At 40.4% G+C, this 21,771-nt stretch overlaps 1 protein-coding gene across 1 annotated transcript; it reads left to right on the top strand.

Annotated features, from left to right (window-relative positions):
• The first annotated feature begins 6,509 nt into the window (after positions 1-6,509).
• On the top strand, positions 6,510-19,023 carry SEC61A1 (SEC61 translocon subunit alpha 1). The gene is made up of 12 exons (XM_026093121.2): positions 6,510-6,662; positions 8,110-8,177; positions 8,826-8,891; positions 8,988-9,066; positions 9,948-10,079; positions 10,918-11,027; positions 11,221-11,374; positions 12,321-12,481; positions 13,133-13,330; positions 13,735-13,926; positions 15,593-15,669; positions 16,638-19,023. Exons 1-12 carry the CDS (start codon positions 6,656-6,658, stop codon positions 16,822-16,824), a joined length of 1,431 nt encoding a protein of 476 aa, XP_025948906.1. The 5' UTR covers positions 6,510-6,655; the 3' UTR covers positions 16,825-19,023.
• The last annotated feature ends 2,748 nt before the right edge of the window (positions 19,024-21,771 follow it).

The raw sequence follows: 21,771 nt of genomic DNA, 5'->3' as shown, positions 1-21,771 counted from the left end.
TATCTAAATAGTGGTTTAGGTATCTCATTTTAGATATCTAAATTGGAAATTTTTTGCAAATACTACAGTTCTGAAACATTCTATGATCCTAGGATAGGATCAAATTTTGCATTTCTTACCCATCTCCACTTAGGGAAGAAGATGGATTTCATCCCCTAAAACATTGCAGGTTTCATCTTTTAGAATGTGTTTCTTGAACTGGATATCAGCAGGGCTAGAGGGAATTTGTATTTTCAAATGTTCCTTTTACTAAGGAACCAGAGGGTTTGTTTGGCTATAAAACAATTATTTCATTTCTTTGTTTCAACTAAAAAGACTATCAGCTGCTTCACACAGCATCTCTCATCACCATGTAATACTCCATAAAATAGAGTACAGTACAAATTTATGTAAGAAAACATAATTCATTCATTCTTCAACTAGAAATGTGGCTCTCAACATCTGCTCACCACAGAGGATTCCTGTCTGCCTTTTGGCACATTGCTTCAGGTTTCACAGTCAAGCTGGGGAAGAATCCCCAGAGTAAGGACTCCAAGGGAAATTCTAGCTCTGTTGAAATCAATGGAGTTTCACCAGTAGCCTTAAAGGAGCTAGGAATTAACCCTCTTTTAGGCTAGAAGGATAGTCTTTGTTTTAGAAATGGTGTCTGGTTAGGGTTCCCTGAAGGTCACTTTTAAGTTCACTCTCACCTGCTGTGCAGACTATGAGCCTGCACTTGTGTCCTGAATTGTTTTACACGTGCTACAGCTTCCAGAACCTGTAAGAGCCCGTGTACCTGCGTAGATAAATTGGTACGACACCTGACAAGCAACTGTCAAGCAGTCTGAGAGACAGCCATGTGGGTGGCAGGCAAAGGGAAGATAAAGCATGTCAAGCTTGTGGTTACTCCTGGGAATGTTCTGTCAGAGCATTATAGGTATAGCTGCTATATCTAAGCCAGATATGCTAATCTTTTTGGAGAACCTCACTGAAGTTAAGGGATCTCTTACGGTTTATCTGTACTACACAGAGAAACTTGCAGTTATTTCCTAAGGTATCATGGACCCAAGCACTGTGTGCGTCACTGGGATCTGTCTGCAGTAAGTTCCTTGCAGGATTGCACACTGTATCTATACTACCCTTAGCATGAGGCGTTCTGATCCCAAATGGGACCCTTCGGCATTGATGTAATATAACTATTAAATAATGACAGTCATAAAACTTACCTACAGTGTGTTCATATTTCATTCAAGCTGTGACATCATAAGTAAAGCTGTTCTTCCACCTTGTGGTTAAAGAGACTACTGCTTGCAGAGTTTGTGCATTAAAAATCAAGCACTGCATATGAATACTGCTATTAAACAGACACACTGCACAGAGCACTCTAGCTATCACGGAACCCCTCTTTCAGACCAGTGTTATGAATATTTTGTAGGGTGAGCGTGTGTGTGTGTGTGTGTGTGTGTGTGTGTGTGTGTGTGTGCGCGCGCGCGTCTGTCTGTCTGTCTGTCTGTCTGTCTGTCTGTCTGTCTGTCTGCCTCTCTACGCAAATGAGTAGAGTTACGTTGCCCTCTAGTGGCCTCAGCCCATGGAAGTTTTGAGACCGGGCGTAACAATCACTAAAGTTTCCTTTAGTTTCTCCGGTAAAAAAAGACCGTTATTCAGCACAACATGTGAGCTTTATATCATTGGTTAAAAAAAAACCAAAAAAACAACAAAACAACAAAAAAAAACGATGCGGAAACAGAGTGTGAGCATGTCACAGACCAGGAAAAACCGATCTCTTCAAATAGATACTGTGGCTTGTTTCTGTGAGCAACGTCACTAGAACCAAAAGGAGCCATTTAGAGGTAGCAAAAAATTCATCTATGCTTTTTTCCCCATTTCCACTCTCCACCTTTATTTTCCACTTTTTACTTCTGGCTACTGGAGCAATCATACAGTCTTTGTCATTTGCATTAGGGTACAATTCAGCACAACTGGGTCCAGCATCCACAGTCACCCACCCCACAGTGAAGCCTAACTTCAAACCCAGTAATTAAATATTAATTCTGTGCTAATGTAATAGAGATAGATTGAGATACATGATTTTGTAGTAAAGGCAGAAGATCTGCACTGTGTGAAACAGTGGAACACACTGGTTAACATACTTCAGTGCCAGTAAGTGAATATTAATGTTTTTAATGGTCCTAAATTACACTTCATTTCCAAAGCAGGATTAGCTTGGTTATGTAAGAGGGACTGATTTGGTTCAAGGAAGAATAGGGAGGCATGAAAAGAACAAGCTGTTTAAAATCTATGTCTGCTTCTCAGATGCTGCTATCCTCTAAAGAGTGGTTTATTAATTATGTGCCATCCTCCTCATCATTATCATTCCAGTTCCACCAGCTGACACCATTCTAAACTGAGTCTCCTTGCAGTAGTAGGTGCTCCCCAAACACAGCGTAAAAATCAGCCCTCATGCATCACATTCCTTTTTTGTCACTCAATTTATAATCATGATCAGCAGCCAAAATGTTCCCAGGATAAACTGTCAAAGTCACTGAGGAACATCAGGCAGAAATTTGACCTAGAGTGTCACATTGCAATCACTCCCTAATAACTTTATCTTCCCTTTCTTTTGTTCATCTGTCCAGTAGAATGACAGCTGATTATAAAAAGGAGCTGACCCTGGCTCCTCTCTCTCTACTTTTTTGACTTCAGATGATAAAAAGGGAGATTTTCACTTTAAGATGCTAAAAAAACTAGTTTTGACCAATAATTTTTTAAACTTAGAATTGAACTTCAGTGGCGAATTTCAGCTGTAGGACTGTACTCTCATTTCCCCTAAATGTGAAGTTTTTCAGATCCAAAATAGACAATATACAGAGGTAAGCAGAAATACTGAGTTCAGATATACAGATAAATGCAAGTTTTTGTTGAGTTCTGGGAACGAGTTGGTAGATTCAGCTTCCATGTCTAATTAGATGGATTCCAAATCTAATTATAAGGTTCATTCTCTTACGGTAGCATACCAAAGTACCTTCTTGTCTACAGTTATTTTCAAAACCAACAAGAACCCAAGAAATCTGGCAGAGGGCCCATGCAAAGAATAACAGTCTATTTTTTCACCCATTCCTGTATCACAGATAAAGGCTACTAGCATGAACAGCAGGTGGGACTTTTACCCCATGAAGCCATTTTTTAAGAGTAGATATCACTGTGGAGGGGAAATGACTGAGACCCCAGAATACTGACACTATCCATTTTTCAAAAGAACAATTACAGTAGAGGCACTAGATTGCCAAGCTTCCCCTCAGAATCTTTCAGAAAAACCTGCAGCTTGATTCAAAGCTAACAGTTTTGAGAAGAGGGTAGACTTTTATAGTCTTCCTCGGTAGAATTCATCTCTTCTAGCTTCAGCCATCTAAAAAAGTATGTATCTAATCCAAAGCGGTCACCTTAGTTTGCTCTACAGTCAATAGAGACAGATATCTCTGGAGGATGATTCATCTAATCCTAAAAAGAGATGTGTAAGCTGGATGGAGTGAATCTTTCTCCAGAGGTGCCCATCTCTACATCAACTGACCACAGAGAGTCTAGACAACTACCTAGACACTTGGCTTCTAATTAGCTAAAAGCAGATGAGATGAATCCTTTCTAACATCATATTGATCTACCACAGTGATGTTATTAGCAAGTCTCACAACAGTTTGGCTTATTTTAATAAATTCAGCAAAATTTTGGCATTTTATTGCATGCTTCTACCAACAATCTCCTCCTGGATCTCTGCTGTTGCTTCCTAGCCTAGTCTTCCTTTAGACTACTGCTAATTCTTCCTTCTCTTCCAGTAGGAGGTTATTAAATCAACTCTGCTCTGTACCTCGTCTTAAATGATGGAATGTCAGTTAGAAAACTGTTGGCTTCTCACTAATTGGAAACTGATGGGTTAAAACCAAATTATCTAACTTGGTTGTTTTTAAATAAGCTACCCTGGATGAAAACCAACTAAAGCAATCTCAGAGCCATTAGCAGATGTCTTTGATAACTCTTAGAGGAGATGCATGATTTCAGAAGTCTGGAGAAGGACAAATACAGTATCTGCCAATTAAAAGAAAAAGAAAAAAGGAAATGGCAATTAGGGCTAGTCATTTTAAAGTTAATCTCACAAAAGAGGGCGACAAATAATCAAACAAACCATATGTAAATACCTAGATAATAGCAAGGAGATTTGTGGCAGCCACTATGGATTTTGTGGATTCACGTGAAAACAATCTAAGTTCTTTTTCCGATGGGATAACAGGTTTGGTGAATAGTTGAGAAATTATAGCTGTCATTTATCTTCTCTACAAAAAGGCTTTTCATACTATCTCATGGCATAAGTAGAAAAACCTGGTTTAGATTAAATGATTATAAAAGAAGTACAAAAATGATAGGAGACTGTACTTACAGGGTGATGATTTGTGATCCATGGGCAATCTGGAAAGAATACTGAGGTTCCATTTGAATCTCTTCTGGATCCAGCACCATTTTGTATTTTTATTAAGAATTTGGGTAATGGAGGAGAGAGTATGCTTATTCACTTTGTAAATGACGCGAAGCTAGAAGGACCTGCAAATATCAGGAAAAAAGAAGATTAACATTCTCATCAGAAAAATTGTCTGAAAAAGTTAGGATGCAATTTGATAAAGACCAAGTTTATCTACATTTAGGCAGGACTAGCCAACTGCACAAGTACAATGAGAATATGAAGTCAGTTGGCAGTCCCACAAAAAAGGACCTGAACTTTCAGTGGATTGCAAACTGAAACATTAGTGTACATTGTCATACTGCTGAAAAAGAAAACATACAGCAAACTGAGATAACACATCCTTAGATGTATCAACAGAATTAATACATATTAAGCAATTTTTATGCTCTAGAAGGTTTTCCTGAGGCCTGGTTGGATTACTCTGTCCCATTTCAGACACCATACTGCAAGAAACATTCAGACCAATTAAAATCAAAATGAGAGTGAGTAAAACATGGAGTTTGGGAAAAAAATTATACAGAAGATCAAAAGACATGGAGTTACTTACAGACAAGGAAATCAAAGAAACATGGAGTGATAGTTTCATACATGTAAGTGACAGCAAAGAAAAAGAATAAATTACTCTCCATGCTCACTATAGCTAGGACAAAAAGTAATCTAATGGCAAAAAGGAGGAGTTAGGTTAGATGTGAGGAATTATATTCCAATGAAAAGTATAGCAAAGTGTTGGAATAGGTTGCTCAAAGTAATTGTGAATTCCATCACTGAAGGTTTTTAAAAGTTAGTTAGACAAACATCTGCTAGAGACAGCTAATTGATGGGCAAGAAGCACTGGATGATGTCCAGAGATACCTTGAAGCCCTATTTTTCTAAGATTCTACTGCATGATGACAGTTCTACACCAAAACACCATCACACTGTCTCTTGTTGGAACAACCATTTTTACATAATGAGATGATCTTTAACAGATTATGGTATCACAGCAAGTCACAGGAGAAAACCTCTTATGCAATATTTACACATCTTTCTACCTGTTGGCATTTATTTTATAAACCTTCAGTTACCCCCCCCCCCATCTATCTACTGATGTTTGGTTACAATGTAAAAATTTGTTCCTATAGGGTGAAAGCTCCCCTCCTGTACTTATTTTTGCAGATATACTCCTAACAAAATCTATATATGAACTGTAATTGAGTTGTATTAACACCTCTCTTTGTCTTTCTCTTTCTCTGTTTACCTTAGTTTTCAGAGCAGTGATAAGTCCTTCTATAAACAGAGGAAAAGAACACAGGACATTGTATTACTACCTAAAGAAATGCCTTCAGTAACAAAGCCACTGGGACCACATACTTGTTGGTGAACTTGTGTAATATGGTGATATGTTGATGTATCAAGACTTGACACATGGCCCAATGATTCATATTTTCATCGGTGTTTCATATTTTATAAGAAGCCCGGCCAGATTTGGTGTATTAGGGCTTAGCCTCACACATGAGGCCTCAGGCCCTAACTGCATGAGACCATGAGCGGTCATTTTGTATATGCGGTACACCACCACAGGGAGTCTCTCATTGCAAAGAAAGGCCTAAAAATGCTTACCGTAAAGGTAATGCTACCTAAAGCAGAAAATAAAGGATAAGTGTATTTATCAGTTAGACTCTCTTAAACCAGCGTCACGATTTCCTTTAGCAGAGACATGCCCGCCTCAAAATACCCCACTACCTCAACTCGTCGTCACAGCCCCTTCCCACGTGCCCGTCCCACATGGCTTTAAGATGGAGGCCAGGAAAACGGCGACTACAACTCCCAGCAAGACCCGCGCCACAGCCACAGCAGCCACTTGATTGGCTGCGTAGCCTCTGGGGAGCCACTAAGCATCAGGGACCGTAGTGCTCCCTGGGGAATGTAGTCCATCTCGGAGGCAGTGCAGGGCACGATGGGAGTTGTAGGCGCCTCGTCGGCGCGGCCGCGGAGGGCGGCGGTTGCTGGGGGACGGCGGTTGCTGGGGCACGGCGGCGGCGGCGGCGCCTGCGCAGTGGCGGCGGCGTCTCGCGGTGAACGCGGCGCGTGGCAGGAAGCGGAAGGGGGCCGGCTGGGCTCAATTCCTGACGTGTCTCTCGGAGGCCGTTGCCGCCGCTCGCTCTTTGCACCCGCCGGGCGGCCGCCATGGGGAGTGAGTACCGGGGCGCGCGCGGCCGGGCCGGCGGGCGGACTGGGGGCCTCTGCGGGGCACGCGGCCGCGGCTCGGCCCCCGGCTCCCCTTCGCACCGCCGGGACGGTCCCTCCGGGCGGGCTGCTCGCGGCCCGGGCGGCGGGGAGTCCTCTGCGGGACCGCGCTGCCTCCCCCGAGGGCCTCGGGGCCCGCGGCCAGCCCTGCGCGGGCCGGGCTTCTCTGCCCCCGTCTGGCCGGGGGGGGTCTGCCCTTTTTTTCTTCCCCTCTCATGGTGAAAGGCTCTTTTTGTGGCCAGGACAAACCCTCTTGGGCGGGGGGCGCCGCTCTGCGATGCCCGGTGTGTGTTCGCGTCCAGCCGCCCCGGGCTCTCGCCAGCTCGGAGCGTGCCCGTTGCCTCGCCGAGACGGGAGAGAGGGGCTGTCCAGCTGCTCACGGCAATTAAACATCAGTGCCCTTATCAGAGTAAGCCGTGTCTCCAGATCATGGCGTGCAGAAACAGGCCAAATGAATTAAAGTTGTTAGAGCCTGCTCCCTCGAGGAAGAACCTCTTAGCCTCTTGAAAAGCGTCTTAGTCAATATATACATTATCGTAGATATAGGACAGACTCACAGCTTGGTTAAAGGTAAAACCACAAACCAGTGTAGCTTTTCAGGTAACTAATAGTTTGAAATTAAATGGACAACTTCTGCGATGTTGTTTTAAAGTGTTACAAAACTGACACTAAGTTTATTGCCTTCCACAAAGAAAAAGAAAGCAACCAGTAGTTTCAGTTCTCTTGCACTGCTTTAGGCTTTTTCGTTCAAATCAGTCCAAAATGTATGTCTGCAGTCTGAGGTTTGTTATGGGAGGTTTAGCATTAACTCTGTTCCAAATCAGGCCTTTCAGTGTCTGTTCACAGAATACGTGACTCCATAGAGAGAACCTCCCTTTTTGTATGCTTTTTCAAAGACTGAGGCAACTTTGACTTTTGTAATATAAGGGTAAATCCATTTCACTAGGAGATGGTCGCATGAGAAGTTCTGTAAAGTAACTTGAATTACTGCTCATGAACAGTATGTAGGGATTTTTCAGCTGTATGGCCCAAACGTAAACTCTGAATTGAACAAAAGCAGTCTTAGGTATTGTATTTCTCAAATTGCAGTCTAGAGAAGAAGCTATTAAGAAATAAAAGTTCAAGGATGTCAACAGACTCCTGCAAAACAGCAGCAGGTTTTTTGTGCTGTTACCCTAATCGGTGAAAGCAGAAAGATATTAAATTTTTATTTGTATCCAGCCCATATCATACCCGGTAAGGGGTACTTAGAACAGATAAGAATGAAAAAAAAGCTTTGTTCCTAATGGAGACTTTTAGCATTTAAAGTAAGTGTCCAGATCCTATTTTCTTTTTTTTCCCTATGTTCTCTGTATCTGTGTACTCACTGTGTCTTTTAACTAATTTTCTTGCAGTTAAATTTCTTGAAGTAATCAAGCCCTTCTGTGTTATCTTGCCTGAAATCCAAAAGCCAGAACGGAAGGTATGTTAATGAAATTTTCTTCATAGGTCTGTATTTGTGTAATCTAAGATGTTTACAGCTTAGTTAGCATTTGTTTTTGTTTTTGTTTTTTTTCTGTTGGGATAATTGTCAGTAAAGGTATGCTTGTTTTCAATGGAGTGCTTGTCTAGTATGTCCTGTAGCATGAATATGGTTGTAAAGGGGTGTCTTTCCTGGTAAATGCTCTTGTGCAGGTATAGTTATGCTTTAGCAGTGAGTCATGAGTTGCTGAAAGTAGTAAATATTGAAGTGTGAACTATGGTAGTTTAAAATAGCAACTTGAACATCTCTGCTTCTTAAGTTCCAATCTAAGATTATTTGTTCAGATAAGCTTTACCTTTTTTTCCCCACCAGAAACTGTTCCTTGTGAAAATGTAAGGCTTATTTCTGTGGAAGTACTAGAATTACTTTTCACTTGCATAAGCTTCATCGTTTGGATTAAAGTTTCAGTAAAGCTTGTCATTTTTTCTCAGCCTTACAGAGTGTGAAAGGGATGAAAAGTTAGTTATTTTCTTCAGTATGTCCTATACTTTATCCTTTCAGGAGAGAATCAAATGAGCTTAAACTACTATAAAAGCTGACCAGCTGTTGTTATCCTGACAGCCTTATTTGCTTTGTTTTTTCCCTTAGATTCAGTTCAAAGAAAAGGTATTATGGACAGCTATCACACTCTTCATCTTCTTAGTATGCTGCCAGGTATGTTTCTTTCCCTTGTTCTTAAGCTGAAGTGTTGAAAGGATGTTGCAATGTCTATACTTTAATCCTGTTTCTCTCTGTTGTTTAAAAATTCAGATTCCCTTGTTTGGCATCATGTCATCAGACTCAGCAGATCCTTTCTACTGGATGAGAGTGATTCTGGCTTCAAATAGAGGTGTGGTCAATAACGTGGACTGAAATGTTTTGGGCTTGCTCTTACTTTGCACTCTACTGCAGCTAAAATCAGGGGCAAAGAGAAAAAATGTCGTTTTATATATTACATAATTATAAAAAATGTGGGCATTGAAAAAGGCACAACTTTGTGGACAAAATTAGTTTATGGCTGGATGTATATAATTATTCTATAGGCCAAAAAATAAGGATGGGGTGGAGGGTTAGGAGGAAAACGATTCCTAATTACCTGTATAGCTGCCATTAGTCTTCTGTATATTTTTCAAGCTTTCTGATTCATCATCCAAGCTATATACTTCTATTGCAGTTTTCTGGATGACATCTTTGAGTCTATCTCACAATAGATTAAAATTCATGATCGTTTATATAAATTGTTCCATTTCTCACTAAGGCTTTTTACTGCAGTTATAAGTTAAGAATGGTGGCAGTTACCTGAATAAATATATCATTTGGATATCCATCAGTTTATGCCATGATGAGATCTGTGTATATGCATACAACTTGGAGTAGTCACGAAAACAACTCTTTTCTTAATTTTAATATTATGAATAATAATATGAATTACCATTGTCAAAGGCATAAAACAATGTAGGAATTTGTTTTTTATGGGTACAGCTGTTCCAGACAGGAGCAGTCTTTCCTGCAAGCACAGTTCTTAAGGTACTGAGGAGTTCTATGTTACTTAGCAGACCGACTTTCAGCAAGCTCTGTTTTCATTGGAGGCTTTTACATTTGTGGAGATTTGGAGTTTTATAATATCTCCATCACGATACAACAACTGGAAAGTCAAACTTTGAACTTCAAAGGTGACTGGGAATGGTGCACTCTGTTATTTTCTTTCATTGTGTTTCCTGTGTCTGGCAGGTACGTTGATGGAGCTGGGTATTTCACCTATTGTCACTTCTGGGCTCATTATGCAGCTCTTGGCAGGTGCCAAGATAATTGAAGTTGGTGACACCCCGAAGGACAGAGCTCTCTTTAATGGAGCACAGAAATGTAAGTAACAGCTGATATTAGAGACTGAGAGAATGTTTTTGGAGTATCTAACCCTAACCACAGCAACCATAAACTTACCCTGCAATTAGTCTTGAAGTCAGAGGTACAGGTTTCTGTCATGCTGCTGTCAGGTGTTCATGTTGTGCTAAAAATTTCTGTTGTATTTAAGCAGTCTTTTACTGACTGCCTTTTAGCTCATTAACTGTTAAGCTTTAGATTGGTTTGTAAAGGAAATGTATCTGTGCAATTGGTATTGCTGCTGTAATATCACCAGATAAACTAAGTAATATACAGACCATGGAGACCCAACCTTTGAACTGTGTTGATCAATCTTAACCTAAAAAGGTTAAGATTAAATTTGTTGTAGTTGTTCTTGTCTTGCGGTTACCTAGAATGGTTCTTTTCAATAATAAGAGATGTGTATGCTCACTTGATAAATGGCTTTTAGATAAACTTAAGTCTTCTCTAGCTATTTTTTTGCTGTGCTGCAACACTTCCTGATTTGTTTACTGAAAAAAAATCATAAATCGTTGTGGTGATATCTTAACGCCCTCAGAGCTTTCAGTACTTAAAGCAATCTTTGGTAACCCAAAACACTTGCTTCTGAGTGTATTTCTTTCTCTTTTCCTATTGGATTTCTTTCTGTTTTGAAGTGTTCATGTTATTTATTTCCAGTGCCAGATTTTTAGACAACAAATTTAAATTTGCCCTTGAATTTAAATGTCCTGTGACTTACTTTTATAGGAAGTTGGGAAGGAACACAGAAGTGCTTATATATTTCTTGATTTGCCTGCTGGCATAAATCTGCAGAACAAATACATACTTTTTTTTCCTACAGTATTTGGAATGATCATTACCATCGGTCAGTCTATCGTCTATGTAATGACTGGAATGTATGGAGATCCATCCGAGATGGGTGCTGGTATCTGCTTACTTATCACAATTCAGGTAATTTCTAGTCCCACGTTCTTATCCTTGCTCTGAAGGGGTCAAAAAAGCAGCCTTATGGACTCTTACCAACCTCACATGTAGAGAAAAGAAATCAGTTTTACTTCCTCATTTGTAGTCTTTCCTTGTCTTTTAATACAAGCTTTGTAACAAATCAAAAAGGGTTGAGTAATGCTGTGCTTCTCTTCTGCAGCTTTTCGTTGCTGGATTGATAGTTCTGCTCTTGGATGAGCTCCTACAGAAAGGATATGGTCTTGGTTCTGGCATCTCTCTCTTTATTGCCACCAATATATGTGAGACTATTGTATGGAAGGCATTCAGCCCCACCACTGTGAACACAGGACGAGGTAATGTGGCATGTTATGTTCCTTTAACTTACATTAGGATTGAATTATTTTATAGCCTGAAGCATAATAAACCAAGCAGCTTCAAATTCACAGCCTTCATACTCTTTTATAATTTCAGCTCTTTACAGTCTTATGTAGAACAGTACAATGATCACTTAAAATACAACTATTTCAGTTGCAGAAAAGTTTGACTTTTTTCCATGAGAGCAAAAAGCTTTTTTTTGTTTTTGTTTTTTTTTTTTTTTTTTTTTTTTTTTTTTTTTTGGGCAGTATGTTAACTTAAATGTTTCTGGCATCTTAATTATGCAGTTGCCATGCAGTGAGTCGTCTTTATGAAGAAAGTGCTCCTATGGAGGCTACAATGCAGACAGTTTTTTGTCTCCAGTACAACTTTACAGTGGAAGACTGATACTGTATTAAGGCTGCTGCCTAATTTACTGACAAATATCACCTATTTCTCCCTTGCATTTCTTACTCTTTGTCCCAAGTCCTTATTGTCCAAACCTAACAGGAGATTATCTTGTTAGGTATTGTAAGGTAGAAAACAGAAGTGAGGTTACTACATTTGCTGTTGTACAAATAATAACTAGTGGTTCCCCGTGAACGATACCATAAAGCATGTTGTCTCTTATCTTTTTTTAAAAAAAAAGTTTTTTACAATGACTTTGTGAATAGCAATGTTTTCAGAGATCAGTAGTCATCCTATTTGACTTTTGGGTTATGATTAGTTTTTAGGCCACTAGAGTGGGAATTCCAAAAATTCCCAGTACTAACGTAACTGATAGGCAAGAAGACAGTGGTGAACTTCAGAGCTTGTTCAAAATGAGAAAGATTGCAGCAATTGCATTCTGAATCCTGTATTTCAGAAGTATGCCTCATGGGACAGAGCACTGAAGTTTGAAGACACCACAGCACACCTAACTTGATTTTTTTTTTCCATTCCAAGGCATGGAATTTGAGGGAGCCATCATTGCTCTGTTCCATCTTCTGGCTACTCGTACAGACAAAGTCAGAGCTCTTCGTGAGGCTTTTTACCGTCAGAACCTCCCCAACCTCATGAACCTGATTGCTACCATCTTTGTCTTTGCTATCGTCATCTATTTCCAGGTCAGTTGGAATCAACAGAGTTGTAAAACTGTTTGTGATAGAAGTAAATCTGTATTCTGCTTAATTTTACAGGAAGTTACATTTTTATCTTCTAGTGCCTTCAGAAGACTCACTTTTGGGCCTGCAGCATCTAGGTGTTCATTTAACATTAGCTTCTCCTAATCAGTTTCCACACTTACTGCAGCCACTCAAGACTTAAGACCTCCTTTGGTCTCTGAAAGAACAGATGAATGTGTATATGTAATAATACCTTACCCTTATTGCTTTTTGCTGGAAAATACTTTAAATTCTTTAAGGCTGAATCTCTTAGTGTTTGTTTCAGCAAACTGCTGTAGCATATCAATTGGGTTTTGATTAGTTTTAATATTTCTTTTTCTGGACACTATCTTCAGTCTTCTTGCACCTTCAGATTTCTTCCAATGTCTAGATCTTTCATACCTTTTAAATGTGTGAACATAGACAACCCTGCAGGTTTCCAGGGCCTTGGCAAAACTTTCACATGGATAGTTACTATAGGTGATACTTGCTGGAAATCATTGCAGGTTTTTTTTTTTTTTATTGTTGTTAAGGCCTTGCGCTTGCAATTGATGACCTGTGGTATGTGTTCACTCATCAGGATACAATGAGGTTTTTCTCTGGAAAATTTTTCAGGGCTTCAGAGTGGATCTTCCTATCAAATCTGCTCGCTACCGTGGCCAGTACAACACCTACCCTATCAAGCTGTTCTACACTTCCAACATTCCCATTATTCTTCAGTCTGCCCTTGTGTCCAATTTGTACGTCATCTCCCAGATGCTTTCTGCTCGCTTCAGTGGCAACTTACTGGTTAGCCTACTGGGCACTTGGTCTGTGAGTATTCCCTCATGTCTTGCATACGTCTTTGTAATAGTCATATCAAAATGCTTAGTTGAAGAAATGGTCTCTGTAAACATTAAAGCGCATTACTACAGGTGATCTTGTACGCTGAAACTCCTAAATTAGTAACTGGTTTAAACTGATGATAGAGTAGGAGACTTCTTGTGAAGAGTGTAGATGTTCTGTCTCCATTTACCTTGGGCTCTTCTCTGCTGACCTGGGTATTTTTGCTCTTCCGTGCTGTATTCCTTTTCCACTTTAGAAGCTGCTGAAAGTTGAATCTTTGTGTACTGCTGCAGTGATATACGCAGTATATGGAGGTGATGCCTAAACCCAGGCTTAGCTTAATGGCTAAGAAATAGTGAGAAAATTGGTGACCATGTGTTTCCTTCTTCTAGGACACATCATCTGGAGGCCCGGCTCGTGCCTATCCAGTTGGTGGACTTTGTTATTACCTGTCACCTCCAGAGTCCTTTTCTTCCGTGTTAGAAGACCCTGTCCATGCAGTTGTTTATATTGTATTTATGTTGGGATCCTGTGCTTTCTTCTCCAAGACGTGGATTGAAGTCTCTGGCTCCTCTGCCAAAGATGTAAGTTTGAGGAGGGAAAAAAAAAAAAAAACCAAACAGGGTAGAGGGAAACCACATGATAGAAACAGTGTTGTAAAAGAAATACGGACTTTCTTCTGAAATGGCTATTATGCTGGTAATACTGTCGGTTATATTTATCATCTGTATAAAAAGAGACTTAGCTTTTTCTGATCCAGAACCATTTAAAAATAAGGATTTTTGTCTTCTTTGGTAAGGGGGGAGATGAAGGGTAGAATGGGGGTATTTTTGCCCTGCTTTCTTTACTCTTTTTTCATCATAAACAACAACAACACCCCGAAAAACATAATTGCTTTCACTGGCATTAGGAAGCTTCTGATGTTACTGCATGACATCTGATCAGTGTGAGAGAAGACAAGGTAATATGAAAGGTGGAAACTTTTTTAGTGCCAGATGACAGTTGCACTGTGTGCAGGGCAGGTACCACTTGGACTTGCAGGTAAAAGTCTACAAGGACTTGTAGGTAAAAACAGGAACATGTGTCTGGCATAAGGAGACCTTCGGTTTTTTGGGGGGAATGTTAACTAGAAGTCACTTCTCTTTTAAAAGAGCAGATGTTAGTATACCTGTGCTAGCCACTCAAAACTTTATTTGATGTAGGATATTTGATATTCACTATATATTCACTATATATATATACTCACACTATTTCATTCTGAAATTGGAACTGGAAAACAAGATGGAAAGTAGTTGTCATCATGGGTTTTTTTTTGTATTGTGTGGTTTCATGTAGGAAATAGTTTGGCAGAGGTATGGGATGGTTTTAGTCCATTCTTTAACAAATATGTAACAGTTGCATAGTTACTATAACAGTGTGAGCACTCTTATTTTGGACTTGTATCTAGTTGCTTGTTGTCAGACAGGCAGGGAGGCACTCGCAGCCATGTATAGCTAGGTTTTCTTTCAATATGAACCAACAAACAACTTTTAACACTTTAATGCAGTTTCCTGGTGCTGAAGAAAAGGATGTTAAATTCATGTTAAACAATGTCAAAAACTGATAAATCATTGCTTAAATGTTGACAATGTAGTAGAAAAATGGTAACTTAACCACACTGAAGTGCATGGTTACACAGTACTTTAGATTCAGAGAGAAGCAGCTTAAGAGGCTTCCCTGCTGGAGTTTCAGTACCCCTCAGATGGTTAATAAAGTGTTTGCAGGGCTCTATTGTAACCCTGTACAATTGCAGTAATCCAGTGTTAAAATAATGTTCCAAAAGCGTTTTCTTTCTAAGTTGTATTGTTTCCAAGGCTCGATTTATAATACAGTCCCACAAATACTTGTTAGTTCAGCTGAATAGTTTTGCTAACATGTACTAAACCCTAACCAGTAGAGGGTAGGTGACAAAGCAGGAATTGGTTTATATGTATGAGAGTCTACCAATTTCCAGATTTTCCTTCTCACAATAGGACAAGAATTATGCAAAAGTTTTGCATAATTGACGGTGTGGAGAGGTCCCTATGGCTGCAGTCCATCCAAACATAAAATATTGGATAAAGTCAAATTAGTAATATATTAAAAAAAAAAAAAAAAAAAAAACCCTTGTTTTTACTGAAGTCTCTTGCTTCTGTTTTCACATACTACTTGGTTTTATGGCCTTGGCAAATGACACTAAACTTACTTGCTCCATTTCTCGATTCAATGCAGGTTGCCAAACAGCTAAAAGAACAGCAAATGGTAATGCGAGGCCATAGAGAAACCTCCATGGTACATGAACTGAACAGGTGAGCCACACATTTCACAGGCTATGCAAAGTGTTATGGGGAAACAGTGCACATTTTGCTTTGACTTTTTTCTAGATGGATATTCTTTCAGCTTCTGTGTTATATGCATGAGATGTAGCATACTGTCTCTTGTTAATAGCTGGATTTACACAGTATAGCCTGCTATTGCCTTACAATTAGAGAATGTGCCTTAAGCTCTAGGGCTTTTATTTTCCTCTTGTTTTTGTACTTTTCCATTTTTATACTTATTTTTACAGGATAGATAATAGTGAGGGTTTAAATGTAATTGACTACTTCAAACTGATGCACAAGTACTTTTACAATAACTTTCAATATGTTAATATGTCTTAAGAGTTCTGTTTTCACAGTGGGCTTGCTAAAAAAAAAAGCAACCAGCTTCTTAAATCTACTAGATGTAGAGGTAGGCAGGGATTTATCTCTTAAGTTTTGCAATTGCAGGGTAGGACTCATACAGCCTTCATATTACCGAAGAATCATCACAACTTTACATTCCAGTCATCTGTGAATGACTTGGAGAGTTAGTAGCCATGCATTTCATCTTTGTGCTCAGTTACATGGAAAACGGAAATATTTTCTTTTCTGTAGCTTAGCAATTTTTCCCTCCAGTCAAGTTGAGTTTTTCTTTCCTTACCTGGAATATCAGCACTATTACATGTGCCTTATCTTGGATTGTTGGACCCGGAAAAGAAGAGGATATTCTGCCATTGACTTTTTTCCATTCGGCTAATAATTTCAGTCTTTTTTCAACCACCTGGTTAGATTATCTGTAGAGTCCCCTTCCTGTTCTCAGTGGGCTTGGTTTTCTAAGAAAAACCTGCTTCTCCAAATTATGTATTTCCCATAGTTCCCGTACATCATTAACCACCACAGATGTACTACTAGTGCATTTCTAATATCCTGAGCGAAGTCTAATGATGCCTTTTCTATCCTCATTGTGTGTTTTACAGGTACATCCCTACAGCTGCTGCATTTGGTGGTCTCTGTATTGGCGCCCTCTCTGTCTTAGCAGACTTCCTCGGGGCAATTGGGTCTGGAACTGGAATCTTGCTTGCCGTCACTATCATTTATCAGTACTTTGAAATTTTTGTAAAGGAACAGAGTGAAGTTGGAAGTATGGGAGCTCTTCTTTTCTAAACGTAGCTTCTTATGGACCCAGGAAGAGGGGAGGAACATTCATGAAATATCCAGTCAGGTGAAAAGAAGTAAACTTGAGTATGTCATTCTATAGGAACATGTATTTTAATAATGTTTCCAAAGCGCATTCCCTTATGTTCCAACTTTTCTAGCATACTGTTGGCATTTTATAAATTGCTGGGGAAATACATGCAAAAAATTTTTTTAAAGAAAATTGTTTTTTAATTACGTGTTAGGAAAATCAGCTTTCTGAATTGGATTTAGTCCAGTCACTCTTCAATTTTTGTTTCATCCCCTTTCAAAACGAGTATACCTGAAGCCTTCACAGGTTTTAATAAATAGTTATGGGGATAATTGTGTGTTTGGAAGGGATTTTTTGCATTTAACTTGTGTTTGCAGCTCCTTTGCAGTAGTGGTGAGAAAAATCTCTCCCTCTAATGCTTGAGTTTCATAGTTACCGTTGTAAGCACAATGTTTAATATGTTCAGTTTTGTGGGTTTTTTGTTCAAGTATGGCAGATTTGGGAGGCAGTTGTTTCTTTTTACTAAATTATGTCTCTAATGTCTTGTCTTACAGTTACTCAGCTAGGCCTTGTCAGATGTTTAATATTGGCTTGAGACTGTTGTCAGCTTTCTTTAAAAGTCGGAATGTGTTCTTTCCCCACCACCCCTCCTCCATAAGCAGAAAACTCAGGTCAATCTAGATTCTGCTAGAGTCTGTGCCTAAGAGTTGCAACTTTGAAACTTGGTAACACAGGCAGCTTTGTTTAAAAAAAGCAAAAACAAAACCACCGCACCTTGTAACTACAATTTCTATTGCCATTAGCCATAGCACTTCTCTAGTTCTGATGCTAGCTGACAGAAATGGATGTTACAGTTGTTTAGATGCAAATCTCCTTGTGCCCTTTGCTAAAGATAAGTTTCTCTCATCAGTAATAAATTCTGGACATTTAGCAATCAAATGTTATCTGACTAGTCATATCTAGTGGATTTTGAGACCGTTGCCACAGAGGAGTTTAAAAAGAATGTATGTACTTGGTTTTTTTTCTCTGTAATTCTAGATAAGAGACCCTTGTCAGGTAACTCCTGTTATTGCTCACGTAGGAGGCTTCGCTGTCCTATAGCCTCATTGACTTGAATGGTGGGTATAAAAATGCTTTGTCAAAAGGCATTGAGAGTCCTTTTTTCAGGGTCATGCCATAAAATTGGAGAAGTTACAGTAAAAGGCTTTAATGGACCAGAACAATCCTTAATTTTCCATTTTAATTTAGATTGTCAATATTAATCAGGTGCCTAGGACCAAATGCAAATATTTGTGTATGAGCCTTGTAAATACGCTTTTCCTCAATCAGTATTGGACAACGTGGAAACCAGAATGAGAAGTGATAACAGTGGAATGTTTCTCTACATTGCATCAACATGACTTCATGTGCAATTTTGCATGTTGTGCTGACAGTATATAAATGATTATTTCTGCTTGGAGTGATGGGACTTTCTGTTATGTTCGCCAAGAAGCACAAATGACATCCAGAAGCCCTTGTTAATGCACTGAGTTCAAATACCAACATGAGAATTTTGCGAATCCTGTATGACATACACCTATCAATACAAATGAAACTCCTGAGTGAGGATCAGAATTGGAAAAGGAGCACAAGTGCCAGGAGAAAGTATCCATGAAATGCTCGCTACAAAGTATTCACTATTACTTCACACTACCTTCTGTAATTTTCCTTTGTCTTTTATAAAATAGCATGCCACAGCACAATTTTTTATGTGAAATCGGGGGCAGTTCAAAAGTGACTTTAAAGGGAGAGGGAAGGAGTGTGGTGTGTTTTGTTCGTTTGTTTGTTTTGGGGGGGTGGATTTTTTTTTTTCTTCAGGAAGACCAATACAAATCTTTTCAAAATGAAGAGGACTTCACTTCTGGGCCTGCAGCTCTGGCAGGGCTGGAGCTGTGCTTGTGTTTTTGGTCATATCATCAGTTTGAATGAGTCGCAGTTTAGACCATCAGTTCTTGAGTGTCTGAGCAGCACTTGTTTTATGCATCTGTATTTCTGCTGTCTAGTGCTGGAATCTTTGTCTGTTATCAAGCAGCTATGTCCTCAAAGCAGGACCTGCTGAACAGGATGGATGTTCACAAAAAGAAATAATGCCTAAACAATCTGCTTTATAATGAAATAAAATACATCTTTGGAGCTAACACTTGGCTTTCAGTGCTTTGAATATTGTTACAATTCTAACAGTTGTAGAATATTGTTACCTGGCTAAAAGACTGTGAGTGTTAATCCCTCTTGAAGCAGCTGTTTTGAGCGTCAAATATAAAATAGAGAAATTGTATTTGCTTTGACGTCTGCGCTCAGCAATAAGCTGTTAACACCTTAAACACTAGTCTGAATTTACCCAGTGCATTCGTATTCCAGAAGAGCTGCAATTGAAAAGGTGTTGAAGATGTGCAAGTAAATAGTGGGAGAGTAAGTTAATGAAATGTCAGTTTGACAAAAAGAAGTGTCCCCCTATCAAGTACAGTGCCAGTCTGTAATTTTTTTTTTTTTTGGTAGCATGATAGTAATAATGAAGTATTAAATATAATAGTATAACTTGAGGGCTGATGATATCCCAACATTATTTCTGCCCTCTGAGTTTTTAAACTTAAGTTGGAGTAAGAAAAAATGATGCCTACTTCCTGAAGTAGATAGTCAAAACCTAATTTCTGAAAATACTGCTACTGCTTATAAGAAATATGGCCTAGACTTTGCCATGTGTGAAGTCATCCTAAATAACAGCTTAATTTCTATAAGCTGGGGCACTACTTTTTTACCCTTGCTGTGTTTTTTTTCCCCCAGGAAATTTGCATTAGTATTAGCAGTGGTTGCTGTAGGGATATTTTGTAATTACTGTAGATTGAGGAGTTATCCACAGGACAGCTAGTTAAAATATCAACACCAAGGCGAAGTTTAAGATTCTCTTGCTGTTGGTACTATTTTAAGTGAAATTCTCTATGTAGCCCAATTTCCTGCACTGTAGCTTTCTTGTGAAAGTGCGTCTGCACAGCACTACTTTCACTAAATACCTGGAAGGAGGTGAAGAATTTAATTTGAAATGCTTTAATGTCAATTACATAGATGAAATAGGCTTTATTTATTTTGCTACAGCTACTTAGATAAAACACATGAGCAGTTTTGACTAATGCTTTTCTATTTTTAAGCTTAAATTTACTTTTCTCATTGTGCAGGGAAGGACACCTCCATTTTAGTGGGTAGAGCGTATGTGCGTTAAGTTTCCTCGTTTCCTCCCCTCTCCAGCTCTGCCTGTTCAGGATCAGAGCTCAGAACCATAATTCCGATGTGATGGGTGTCCGATTTCTCCCTGCCACTTAAAAATCCCATAGTTTATTTAGGCTCTGGGAATAAGTGAATTGCTATCTCCATGTCCATACAATGTTGAAAGGAAAAGGAAACACTGTTTGCCGAGCTCCTCCAACATTTCATTTGGTGATGGGGTGTGTGAGATGTTTTTTTTCTTTCCTTTAAGCGTTTTCCTTTTGGCTGCAGCAATAAAGATTGTTGCTTTACTCTGAAACATTTCACAGCTGTGTTCCCTTGAATGCTGCTGGGGATAACCTTGTCCCTGTAACTGAGACGATGATCTGTGCAATAGATTTATCAGCAAGCTTTCAATAACGCAGGAAGCTGAATGACCTAGTGACTGTTTTTCCGACTTGTTCCCTCTTGCAGCCAGGAATAATAAGCTTTAGGTGGCCTTCAGTTTTATTCCAGCTTGGAGAAGCTGCATGCAGATTTGTGTATGCTGTTGTTTGCCTATCGCCCGAGTGTGACATAAGTGACAGGTCTTCAATCAGCCCTCGCTGCCCGGAATACTAAAGCTGTTTCCTGCTGTCTGTGTGCTGACCGAGCCCTCCGCTCCCCCGCGGCCGGCGTACGTCTCTGCACACGCACCCTGCGGCTGCAGGCTCTTGTCACCAAGAAGAAGGGTGCCCCCACGAAAAGGGAGGGAGGGAGGGAGGGAGGCTGGTGACATTTCTGAAGCTCTCTCTTCTTTGGCATGCGGCTCGGCCGGCTCCGCTTCACCGGCTGCTCCCCCTGCCAGCTTTCTGCCACGCGTCCCCAGCCTTCGCCGCCTTCCTGCCTGGAAAGGTCGCGCTCTGAACCGCGGCCAGCGGCGCCCCTGGCACCCTCCCAGCCGCCGGCCAGCGGCGCAGGTGCGCGAACAATGCCGGCTTGTGCGGGGGCCCGGCACCCCGAGCCCCGGCCCGAGCCGGGGGCCCACCGGGAGCAGCCGCCCGCCTGGTGGCGGTGTGCCTCTGCCGCTCGCCCCCGGCCGCAGGATGGGAAAAGCTGGAGACGGACTCGGCCGCTCTCGCTCGTTGTTGCGAGGAGCAGGATTGAGGCCGCTCGGTGCCGGGATGCCGAAACCCTTCCCCTCTCCCGCGTGGCGTTCATAGCCTCTTCCAAGCTGCGAGGTGTCCGAGAGGCGGCTGCTGTTAGAGCCACTTAGTCTGCTGAAAGCTGCTGTGCAGTTTGATCCCAGATTGAGACAGTCTGTGGGACTGGGAAAAAGGCAAGAAAAGAGACATTTAAAAACAAAGTCAATATTCTAAGCTGGGGCCTAATTAGTCAGCTAGGCTTTGAGCTGCTGTTTCATAACATGAGCCTGGATGGAGCTGCTAACATGGAAACTCTTTGTGGGCCAGGTCCTCACAATGCCCTGGCTATTGCTAACGCGACGGGAGCCAAACTGGCAGCGCTTGGCAGAAAGGAAATACTCCGGCGCCTGGCACCTCCGTTGGCAGTTGCATCTGAGGGGCTGGAGACTGAGTGAGCACCGACGCGATGCACTTTGTCATCGCTGTGCGGGCTGTCAAGGTCAGGCACGGGACGCCTGCTCTCAGATGTTTCTTGCTGGAGAAGACTGAGCCAGTGAATCTGCC

This window comes from Dromaius novaehollandiae, chromosome 12 (assembly GCF_036370855.1).
Source record: "Dromaius novaehollandiae isolate bDroNov1 chromosome 12, bDroNov1.hap1, whole genome shotgun sequence".
In the NCBI taxonomy this organism is placed as follows: Eukaryota; Metazoa; Chordata; class Aves; order Casuariiformes; family Dromaiidae; genus Dromaius; species Dromaius novaehollandiae.
This window is presented reverse-complemented; position numbering and strand designations above follow the sequence as displayed.

Excerpts from the sequence above, each read along its gene's own strand:
- SEC61A1 (XM_026093121.2), top strand. Across the intron at positions 8,178-8,825 it reads TCCAAAAGCCAGAACGGAAG|ATTCAGTTCAAAGAAAAGGT; the intron begins GTATGTTAATGA and ends TTTTTCCCTTAG. Across the intron at positions 11,028-11,220 it reads GCTTACTTATCACAATTCAG|CTTTTCGTTGCTGGATTGAT; the intron begins GTAATTTCTAGT and ends TCTCTTCTGCAG.